Source organism: Rhododendron vialii, chromosome 13a, assembly GCF_030253575.1.
Source record: "Rhododendron vialii isolate Sample 1 chromosome 13a, ASM3025357v1".
NCBI classification, from domain to species: domain Eukaryota; kingdom Viridiplantae; phylum Streptophyta; class Magnoliopsida; order Ericales; family Ericaceae; genus Rhododendron; species Rhododendron vialii.
Window position 1 is genome coordinate 8,119,385 of NC_080569.1, and position 11,452 is coordinate 8,130,836.

The 11,452-nt window shown below is 36.8% G+C and overlaps 1 protein-coding gene and 1 long non-coding RNA gene across 3 annotated transcripts; both read left to right on the plus strand.

The window, feature by feature from the left end:
- The first annotated feature begins 2,635 nt into the window (after positions 1–2,635).
- Positions 2,636–5,768, plus strand: LOC131314358 (uncharacterized). 2 transcript variants are annotated; one of them, XR_009196349.1, is made up of 5 exons: positions 2,736–2,978; positions 3,198–3,255; positions 3,381–3,636; positions 4,689–4,774; positions 5,411–5,768. It is a non-coding gene; the product is annotated as an uncharacterized LOC131314358 (long non-coding RNA). The 2 variants fall into 2 exon arrangements; XR_009196348.1 differs by lacking the exons at positions 4,689–4,774; positions 5,411–5,768 and having other exon boundaries at positions 2,636–2,978; positions 3,381–3,713.
- Positions 5,769–6,504: 736 nt separating this feature from the next.
- On the plus strand, positions 6,505–9,201 carry LOC131314356 (uncharacterized). Its single transcript, XM_058342935.1, has 3 exons — positions 6,505–6,791; positions 6,969–7,109; positions 8,808–9,201. The coding sequence occupies exons 1-3, from the start codon at positions 6,600–6,602 to the stop codon at positions 8,949–8,951; spliced, it is 477 nt and encodes a 158-aa protein (XP_058198918.1). The 5' UTR covers positions 6,505–6,599; the 3' UTR covers positions 8,952–9,201.
- Positions 9,202–11,452: the final 2,251 nt, after the last annotated feature.

Here is an 11,452-nt window from a genome sequence, read left to right on the forward strand (position 1 = left end):
TTACTAAGAATTATTCTAAAATTAGCCCAAATGGATAGGATATTGTTCTAAAATTCGCCCGATTTACTAATAGTATATTGTCCCAAATTTTAGCTCTTTCCTCCCTCGCATAGGTAAGACATATTTTTCTGAAGTTTCGTACTTCAAAAATAACTCATCAAAGCAGTAATACATGTAAAGGGGTAAGGGAAATGATATTAGCACTTCAAAAATTGATGCAGGCACTCCAAAATCAGTATAACTCCAAAGTCATTTTCCTTTATTTTTGGGAGTGTCTGCATCAATTTTTGGAGTGCCAATATCATTTCCCAAGGGGTAATTGCTAGCCCGCTAGTTCGGTTGGTTAGTGGGGTTTACTTCTCATATAATTGATTGGAGTTCAACTCTTTAGGTCAAGTCGCAAAAAAAATATTTTATTGTGAATTCTCTAGTCCTAGTGTGGATGACATGCATTTAATCAAATCTGAAAAGACATTAGTCGAAATACACGTAAGCTGACTCGAACACTTGTGACAAAAAACAAGAAGGGTTAACTGGTATTGGTATATTCCCATGAATCATGCTAAAGATTGCACAGCTTTGGGCACGGGGGCAAACAAAAAGGAAGGTGCATATGATTAAAACACTTTCACAGTTTATGCCATGGCCCGTGACAACCGCCTCAATCTTTACTAACCCAGGAAACTCCCTCCTCAAACTAAAATGAGCAAAATGAACGAATTAGGAATGGTGTTGTACAATGGTATGCGTAGCACGGATCTTGCATTCAATGACTCAGATCTCATCTCGACAATAAACGGCTCTCGATTGTTGGTTACCGATATAAGATCTGAGTCATCGAATACACGATCCGACGGCTCAAAGGTGCGCAGCGTGAACCTGATGTCCAAAATGAACAAAGAACAGCAGTGCTGCACTATTTTTTGGTTACCCGTTATGTTTTGAGAGAGAGATCCGCGGATCCTTTCAATCTGATGGCAGAGCTTCGTCGGCTCTTTCAATCTGATGTCGGAGCTTACTGAGTTTCGAGGGAGTTGGTTCTCCCATCTCTCATATTTTACACGTATGCCGTAGGGTATTTAAAAAATTAAGAGAAAAAAACCGAAATGGTCCATATAGTTAAGTGTTTGTGTCAACTTGGTCATTGTAGTTGTAATTGACTCAATTTACATTCTGTACTTTCCATTTTGTTCTAATTTGGTCCAATTGCTAACTACCGTTAGTCTGCTGTTAGTCCTTTTAAATAAAGACAAAAATAAGCCAATAAGTCAATTTTTTTGTCTTTATTTAAAAAAATTAGATTTCGATGGTAATTTTTTACTTTTTAGATTTCTCTCATCATGATGAAACAGTAATCTCTGAAAATTGACAAAAAACTAACAAATGTGAAAAAAAATTGAATAAGGACAAAAAAAAATAAGCCACTTGGACATGGTTCTTTTGACTTTTGGACATGGTTCTTTATCATGTTGTGACTTTTGGATCATATTATGTTATGATTTTTGAACATGATTCTATATGCATGTTCAGTACTATGCAGAAAAATAAGACATCTCAATATTTGTCCACAAGTTGAACAGGTAGATAATACCAGTGGTTATGTTGCCTCATGGCTGATCATGAAATTGCTGAATTGGAGGGCAGCTTTTTGCAGAAAACTGTAACCAAATTTCTTCTCAGGTGCCTCCTTATCAATGAAAAATAGAAGAATGAGCTGTGTTTTGGTTCAAAAGTATATCAGGTAGGCCTGTGCAAAAAATCTGTCCACCCGTGGACCCGACCCGACCCGAAGGGTCTCGAGCGGGGTCAAACATGTGGTTCGGACGGGTACGGGTTCATTTTCTGTTAAAAATCATATTTCGGTTCGGGATCCGGGCTGGTATGTTTCTTACCTAATCCGATCAATTCATAAAGATTAATTCAATTTTTGGTCGGACCCGACCTGACGTAAAGAATCGGGTTCGCGGACTATTCTTACCCCTTTTCAGTTCAGTTTGCGGGCCTAAAACATTTGTTACGTCGGGGTCGGGTTCGGGGGGGGCAAACCCGACCCCTGCGACTCGTGCACATCCCTAATGTTAGGGCAAGAGGGGAATGAGAGAATTACTGTTTTAACCCCGAAAAAGGGGGCCATTTGATTTTGCTGTTAAAATGACTAACGACGGTTAATAATTGGACCAAGTTGAAACAAAATGAAAAGTACAGAGTGTAAATCGAGCCAATTACAACTACAGGGACCAAGTTGACACAAACACTTAATTACAGGGATCGTTTTAGTTTTTTTTCCAAAAATTAATTTGGGTGGAAATTGGTTTTTTGTCATTGGAGATGCTCCAACTCAACTCAAGTTTTACACAAATTTAATAAGTAAAAAAAAAAGGGGGTGCGGAGATGCTCTAGGATTCTAGGAAACTTTAATAATTGCCAGTCTATTTTTTCCGTGCACAAACACGATTTGAACATCCATATAACAAGGGAAGAGGGGTATCTCACACAGTGCCTCAAAAAATATTCTTTTTTCTCCAACCTCAACCATTCATCCTACACAATCTAATGGTTCAAAATTGTCTCTCTCACAAACTAACTTTTAGTGGCATTTTAATAAATATTCTGAATTTGTAATGGCAAAATTAAGAGGAACAAAACAAAGCAGCTCCCCATCTCTCTCTCGATTCACGCACGCACACACACCCAGCTGACTCCTCTCCCTTCAAATTTCAAAATTCAAACACACACCCTTGGCTCAACGAAGACGTCCCATTGCAAATACCGTCTCTCTCTCTCTCTCTCTCTCTCTCTCTCTCTACGCCGACCCACCAATCTCACTGCTCTCTCACCACACCCACCCACCAAGCTCGATCGAGTTGTGTTACGGCTCGAATGGCGGCGATTGGGTTCCTTCCCGGACTGTCCACAACCGAGTCGAATCAACTCGCAATTGAAGGGCTACTTTCGTCTTGGTTCGAAAATCACAGCTGGTAGGTCAATAACAGTTTGCAGCAATTCGGGTGTGAATCTAGGGTTTGATTAGAGTCCGATTTGTTGGTCTGGAGTAAAATAGTTCGAAGCTATTCGGGTGTGAATTTAGTGTTTAATTAGAGTCTGATTTGTTGGTCTGGGGTTGGATTTTGGTGTCAATAACAGTTCGCAGCAATATATGTGTCCATTAATGTGATTTTTTCTCTTCTTTTTTCCAGATACAAATGGCATACATACAATCAGTGCAAGGAAGATTATTATAGACTAAACAAAAGGGTAAGGGTTTCGTGTTTTTTACCTTTAATTTCTTTATCGTTTGATCAATTTTAATTTTGTTGCTTGTGTGTTTTTTTTCCCCGATAACTAGGGGGTTCATTATGCCAATTTTTTGTTGTCATTAGGAGATGGGTTGTCTGATGCTTCATCAGTGTGAAGCTTCATCCAGAGTGATACTTCTTTTTCATAATCCATGCCTTCCTTTTATGGTGTCATTCAGCCTATGTGCGGTGAATGTCAATAATTATCAATATTTAGGTTCTTGAGATGTTTTGTATGTTTTTATAGGTTATACAGCCTTTGCTATATATATTTAGAAGCAGGGGAAAAAGATTCTACGTGTTGCTATGTTTAGGTTCTTGAGTTGTTATATACAGATGTGTGTGATTTTTTGTTGTTGTACCTCTTTACTTATATTCTATCCCAGGAAAACAAACATTCAAATTGATTTTTTCAAATGGTTTGCGCTTTTCTGGCTTCTCAGGCCAAATGGTGATCTCAGAAGTTCAAGTGCTTCTTTTGCGCACTTCAATTGGTGTTGGATAGGGGAACGTAATGCTGTGATTCGTAGTGATAAGGCTCCAACTAGGCCATGCCTTTGTTTTCCGTAAAATACGTTCCGAGCATTTGTAAAATTGTAGCATATTCGATGTTTAAGTTGTGTTCAAAGTATATAAGGAAAACAAAGAAGCAGCCTTGGCTAGGCTACAAAGGAGTAAATAAAAGGGTCATTAACGAAACGCATCCAAAGTCCTCTTGGACTTGATTGGTTTTTGATGATGGTACTTTTGTAGTTATTAGGAAATGGGAAAGTGCAAATGGTAAGAGCAGGATTTTTTTTTTAGGGCTATAAGACTTTTGCAAGTAGTTATGTGAAGAGATCCGTGTTTAGCACTTTTAGTAAAAATTGGAAAATGCCCTTCAAGTTACAAAATTGCTGGAGGTAGTTATTTGCTTCATTAAGCCCAACTCAACATACTTCTTTATCTTTTCTGGAGGCGTAAAAGAAATTGGTACCAATTTCATTCCAAAAGGTGGATAAATGATTTAAATGGTGTAACTGGTAGATAAGCAAATTGAGGATGTGCTGAACGCAAAAATTTACTCCACGGTCAAGTTTTGCTGGAGGTAGTTATTTGCTTCATTAAGCCCAACTCAACATACTTCTTTATCTTTTCTAGAGGAGTAAAAGAAATTGGTACCAATTTCATTCCAAAAGGTGGATAAATGATTTAAATGGTGTAACTGGTGGATAAGCAATGTGCTAAACGCAAAAATCTACTCCACGGTCAAGTTTTGAAGACGTGATCTCTAATTTTCCCCTTGGTAGCTTTGATTTGCCTCATTCAATTTTTAGTACCACTTCCTACATAACTAATCAAGCATGAGATTTTTCAGTTTGTATTGAAAAAATGTTGATCCCCAATTTGCAGGCCTACGCCTCTTATATGAGAGGGAACTTTTTGTTTGAGCAAGATCAAAATAGGGACGTGGCATTAAAGAGTTTCAAGAATGCCAGGTACTTCCCAATCCCTATCATCTTACATTTGCTGCTTTATAATGCGAAATGAGGCGACTGTGTATAAGTTATTTGAAAAGGACAATGGGAATGAAAACTAGATATCAGGTTAAACATTTTCTCTTTTAATTTACTGGCATATCCTTTTGCATGTTTTGGGGGCTTCACCAAAATCTTTCTTCCACTTCTCAATTGGTTTTTTAGATTGCTGTTTAATTGGAAAATCTATCGAACTGAATTTTTCATAGATATATGTCCAAAATTCTATTCTGGTACCACAACATTAGGCCATACTTAAATAGAAGTAATGCTCTGCTTCCGTTGTTGGTTTTGTTACGATTCTTTTCACATGTTTTGTGACAATTTTTTCACATGTTTTCTCCGTTTCATGCTTATTTCGAAATGATTGGTTAGAGTTGGGAGAAGAACTGGACTTTGGGGACGAAGACGACGCTCCATTTTGCTTTGCTACGTTTTTTGTTTTAAGCCCAATGCATTCTGGACACTTTTTCTATGAAATATTGTTGGGTTTGTAGCGTTCTACATTTCGATGTCTTGCTTTTCAGTTCCATTTCTTTCTTCTCTTCTTTTCCATATGGTTTCTTTCTAAGACTTGTGCCTGTGTGGGGGTTGAAGCCATGCAAGAGAATCTAGCTAAGATGAAGCAGTTTGTGTTGAGCACGATCAGCCAATTACCTCAACAAGCAACTGAAGTGGTGGAAATGACTGAATTGGATAGCAGCTCCTGTGCTCCTTTGACACTAAGATTGCCCTGGAATCAATCCGTTTTGTGAATGGCATTTTTAGGTAGACCAATATGAATTCAAGTAGAATTTCAATACTGTTGCACTCCTCATATTTCAGACCTTTGAAGTTGAACCATTTTCAGAATTTCAATACACACTACTTGACCAAGAAAAAAAATTGCACTCTCCTTGCTAATTCATTTTAGGTGTTCAAAAATGTATTGCGTCGTGCCTTCAGGCACGGGTTATCCGCTAGTATGAAACAAAGGCAGATTAAAATTGACTTTTGGCACAAATGTTGTTTTTGGTGTATTCTACAAATTGGACGATAGGATCATTTTTTAGGGTCCAGAACAAACCCGAAAAACTAAAAATCGGAGGAGACTGGAGTATGGACACTTCAAACAGAAGGAGGAACTCATGCCTATTTAGAACATCTCCAATCTAACACCCTCCAAATTTCTATTTGAGAGGATCAAATTAATCTATTTTATTTGAAAAGTAGATTTAGAGGATTGTACTATTTATTTCAACTCCAACCCAACACTCTATTTCTCAACTCTAACACATATTTGGAGGAGATCCTCTATTTTTTCCTTCATCTTTTATATTTAGAGGATCAAAGTTCATCCTCCCAAATGGAGGAGAGTTTTAGAGGATTGGTTGGAGAATGTTTTTCCTCCAAAATGAAGAAAAGAAATATGGGTTGGAGATACTTTTAGACAAAATAAGCAAATGTCTTATTTTATGTCATTTTTTCCGCATTTGTTAATTTTGAGTAGATTACTGTGTCGACGTGATGAGAGAAATTTGAAACGTAAAAAATTGACATTGAAACTCAACTTTTTTTGAACAAAAACGAAAAAATTATCTTATTTTTTTCTTTATTAAAAAAATCGATTTCGATAGTAATATCAACCTTTTTAGATTCACGATAAAATTATTGAAAAACTAACAAATAGTTTTTTTTTTATCCGCAACTAACAAATAGTTCCATCGTGGGAAATTGCCATCCAACGCCAAAAAAACGCGAGGGGAGAGGTCGAGAAAGCAAGCAGCCGAAACGAGAAAAACCGGTCATGGAGAAGGCGAAGGAGTTTCTAATGGTGAACGACGAAGCATCCGAGTCGGCCTCCCGACTCGCCGTCCCTCCTCACCCGGCGGGCATCGACCATATCTTGCTGGAAGATATTGTGCTCAAGGGAATCCGAGTCGACCGACTCGAACCCGGTCTCGTCGTTTGTTCGTTCAAGGTCCCTCCCCGCCTCGCCGTAAGAACCCTCAAACCCCCCCAAAACCATCTTCCAATTCGAACTTTCTCAATTTCATCCTCGTTATCCAGTCAAAATTTGGTTGAATCCCGAACCCTAAGTGAAATTTACGGTATGTGTTTAAACCTGCACATGTAATGATTTGGGTGCTGAATTCTGAAATCGTGTTCGACCCAGGATAGAGCGGGTAGTTTTGCCACGGGAGCTATTTCGTATTTGGTTGATGAAGTGGGTGGGGCTGTGATCCACGTCGAGGGTCTTCCGATGAATGTCTCGGTGGATATGTCCATCTCGTTCCTTTCAACTGCAAAGCCCGATGTAAGTCGCCACTTATTAGCTCCAAATTCCCAGTTTGCTTGGTGTGCTTTCCGATGATTTGTCATACTTTGTGGCCCAATGTGTCCTTGATTGAACTGTTGCACAATTACATCCCCAGGCATTGTTGATGTATGCATAGCGGGTACATTTGGTTTAAGGGCTCATCACAGCTATTAATGGGGGTTTGGATTCACTCCGGTTCAAGTTTTGGACTGCACTGGACAATCCAGATTTGGACCATACATTGGTATAATCAATGGTTTGGATTTGCTCATATCCAAACCATTGATTTGATTGTACCGATGTAATGGTCCAGATTTGGAGACGGTCCAAATTAAGGACCGGAGAGGATCATTCCTATTAGCGGTCTTGTGGAGAATTTGATGATCTCATATTTGAAGGTTTTTCGCAATTAGAATAGCGTGTACAAATGAGCTTTTTTCTTCAATAAGGAACATTGGTTAACGGCAAAAGCTTGAAACTGTTGTCAAGCACTCCTCGCTTCTGTTATGATTGTGTATGGCTGTATGCTTCTCCAAGATGGTTGTCTTAGTCAGCTTTTGTTTCTCTTGGACTAGAATGAAGGCAGAAAGCAATGGCCAATTCTTTGGAGTACTTGTACGATTGTGGTTCATTGCTTCCTTGCCAACCATCCTAAACATTTTTGCTTAAGTTGAATAAAATGTTCATTACAATTTACAAATGGAATGGTCATTTGCCAACTCCATTGGGACTTCAGTTGGGAGGCCAAGGAAAGGCCATTTTATTCCTTGCTGAATGGTCCAGAAAACCAAACACTACTACAAACATAATTTCTGAATTTTCCCGAGTCGGTTTTAATTATTGAATTGAACAATAGTGCAGTTCTCTTGCAAATATTGTTATGAAATGAAAAACTATTTGACTCTCCCTCTTTCTTTCTCCTCAGTTCTTTTCTTTCTCTCTTATGTACTCTCTCTGTAGTGCCTCTCTTACATATTCTCCCTGTAGATCATCTTTCTTTCCCCTCAGTTCTTTTCTTTCTCTCTCTGTATCTATATGTCCAGTTTGAATAAGTAGCTAATACCCAGCTTAAAATGGAGATGTTTGCTGCTAAAGCTGATACCTTATTGACCTTTTACCAGTACTTGACAACTAGTTGTTGGGTTTGTTCCCAAGTATTAGCTGCAGTATGATCTCAGTTAAATGTATGCTATGTAAGTTAATGCCATGTATTTTTTTACCGCATGGAAACAAAATGCTCACCATTTTAGCAGGTAATTGCCTATCCATGTGTTAGTTTTTTGATGATTGGATTCGAAAGGACGGGATTTGAGGTTGAATTCTATGGAGTTGCAGGAAGGTTAGCAACTGGAGGTAGATTGGTAATTCTAGATTGGAGAATTGAATGGAGATATTAAAGATGTGTGTTGTTAAAATTCATGTATAAGTAAGATTTTTTGCAAGAGAATTTGATTAACTATCGCTAAGTTATTTCGAAATCATCCATCTAAAGAACTAAAAAAGGAGAGGATTTTATACCTATTTTGCTTATACGTTCACACCAAATCTGTTTATTTTTTAACATCACATCTGTTTAGCTCAAATCGAGGAACCAGATAGCGTTTTCACTTTCTAGCTTAACGTGATTACCAAAGATTTGGTTTGATGCATCTTTATGTATCTCACATCTGACATATCTGTGTTCTCCATTGGCAGGATGAGTTGGAGATTACCGGAAGTCTTTTAGGTCAAAGAGGAGGTTATTCTGGAACACTCGTTCTTATAAGAAATAAAGCAACTGGGGAGGTTGTTGCTGAAGGTCGCCATTCGTTGTTTGGTAAACGCACGAGCAAACTCTGACTGTGTTTTGCTCGTAAAGCCTAAACAATTTCGCTTGGAATTTATGCATGGACGTTGTAGATTTCAGGACCTAGTTTATTTTACATTACATTACATACTCTTTTGATGATACAATCATATACTCCAGCCGATATCTACGTCGAGTTAAATGGCTAGGAAAACAAGCTGGCAGTATTGGTTCTTGATGGCCCCCTTACTACGCTTGCTATGTATAAATTTAAATTGCTCTCTTTGAAGAGAAATTTGCAAACTGGATGGCTTCAAATTGTACGCATGCAGCAGGGTGATCTATAGCCGAAGCAAAGTATTGGCTCAATCTAGATCCATGGCTCATTTGATACAAAGACAGACCGTACCCTCTCTTTTTTCTGGACATCCAGACTGTACCTTGTTCTGGACGCATGTGTTGCCTTCGGCAATTACTCCTTCCAAGGGTTAACATTGAGAGTGAATCCAGACAATTGCTAGAGTTGTTTCGTGCATGAGCCGGGGGCGAAATCTGTCTAAGGAAAATTTCGAATGCGCATCCCAAATTGACGGGTTAGTGTGAGCTCATTCATGCGGTTAAGGAATTTTGTTTGGTGGTCGAAAATTAGGTTGATATGCATGATTTTCTAATCCAAAAAATAGCAAAATTAAGAGGTTAATTATAATGTTTATATACATCGATAAATCTAAATTTGCTTTAAAAATTGGTTCCGAAGACATTGCATTTTGATAACGACGCATGACTGCTTCCTTTACAATACTATCAACTTTTGAAAAGAAGGGAAAGTTTGGAATTTTTATACTTTTTGCGGGGTCAAAATACTAGTAAAATAAATTTAACTGGAAACTATCAAATGTCTTGTAAGATGTATCAAAATGAGTGTGTACCTACTTCTCTCCACCCTTGATCCCACCAAAGGATTTTGTTCGGCTATACTCCTGCATTATGGGAAACTATTGGACTGTCCGGTGCTGGAGAGAAACTCATCGTTTCTACATTTATCTTCGAGTATGATTTGGAAATTGTGTTCTCGTAATTGTGAGTACGATAAGATAATTTTAGAGTGCATGTATAAAAAAGTAAATAAAAGAGAGTAAAGCATCCTGTAAAAACGTAAAAACATTCAAGAATGATATTTTTTCACTCCTCTCTCAGACTGCTCTTGTGTTTATTCACTTATTGACTTATTTTTGTCTTTATTAAAAAAAAATCGATTTCGATCATGATTTTAACCTTTTTTCAAATTCTTCTCATCATGACTAAGCAGTACTCCTTTTGGAGTAAGGCAAATGCTAACCGGTGCAATGTTGCACTTCTTATGTGAGCCCCTGAACCATAATTACCTACCTCTGCAGCTGCAGAATTCAGACTTGCAACTGCAGTGTTCAGAAGTCTAAACTTTTAAAAGTTCAATTACAAATTTAACCTTTTCCTTTTTCCATCTCTAGTACATCTCAAGCAACTCAAATTTTTACGAGAAACAAAAATAAAAAACCACTCGTTCCAAAAATCCAAATAAATACTTATTTTTTAAGAGAATAATTTCAAGCTCAAATTATGTATTTATGCAAATAATTTTTTACTAATATGGATCTTATTTGATAGATCTCATTGAGATCTTTTAAATGGTGTAAAAAATAGAAAAATCATTTTTCATTTACATTAATTTTTAATTTGAAAATGTGAAAATAAGTTGTTTATTTTTTAAGAAGATTTCTGGAACAGGGAATGTCAGTCCATTGGAACTTTTAATTTCAATTAAGTGCTACAAACAATCCATTTTACAGATTGAACTTTTAATTTTCAATCTGTTTGAACGAGTGCAAAAATTTTATTTCTCTGATCATTTTATCCTAAAAGGGTCATAACAAATTTTTTTTCTCTAGAGCTCTCATAATCAAATTTCTGCTTTATAGGGTCCCAAATAAAGAGTAGATGCTTAATTATGAGAGCCTGGAGACAAAAATTAATATGACCCTTAGACTAATATGATAACAAAAATAAAATCTTTGCACTGGTTTAAACGGATTGATAATTAAAACACTTAATTTTTTTAGACTGATTATATATTACTAAAAATTATATGTACTAAAAATTATGGTTAAAAAATTAAGCGTTCCAATTTTCAATTCGTTTGAACCGATATGAAGATTTTCTTTGTTTGGATTGTTCTTTTAAAAAAATTCTCAACTCAAAAAACACTCATTACCCATACTTTCAATTATTACTCACCTTTATTTTCAATCATTATTCTCATTTTTTTTTCTCTATCTCTTTCCAAGCATTACTTTCATTTCTTTCTTCACTCATAACCCAACAAAATTTCTCAAAAAAATTTCAAAAACTCATTCAAACACAGCATTTACTTTTCTGAACATATTATTCTAAAGGGTTAAAATTATTTTTTTGCTTTAGGGCTCTCATAATTAAGTATTTGCTATTTATTTGAGACCCTATAGAGCAGAAACTTGATTATGAGAATCTTATAGACACAAATTAAAATTACAACCCT

What these genes read in the sequence shown, in the direction of transcription:
- LOC131314356 (XM_058342935.1), top strand. Translation starts at nt 6,600, where the DNA reads ATGGAGAAGGCGAAGGAGTTTCTAATGGTGAACGACGAAGCATCCGAG. An exon ending in AGGTCCCTCCCCGCCTCGCC is followed by an intron (nt 6,792 to 6,968) that starts GTAAGAACCCTC and finishes TGTTCGACCCAG; the next exon opens with GATAGAGCGGGTAGTTTTGC. An exon ending in TTTCAACTGCAAAGCCCGAT is followed by an intron (nt 7,110 to 8,807) that starts GTAAGTCGCCAC and finishes CTCCATTGGCAG; the next exon opens with GATGAGTTGGAGATTACCGG.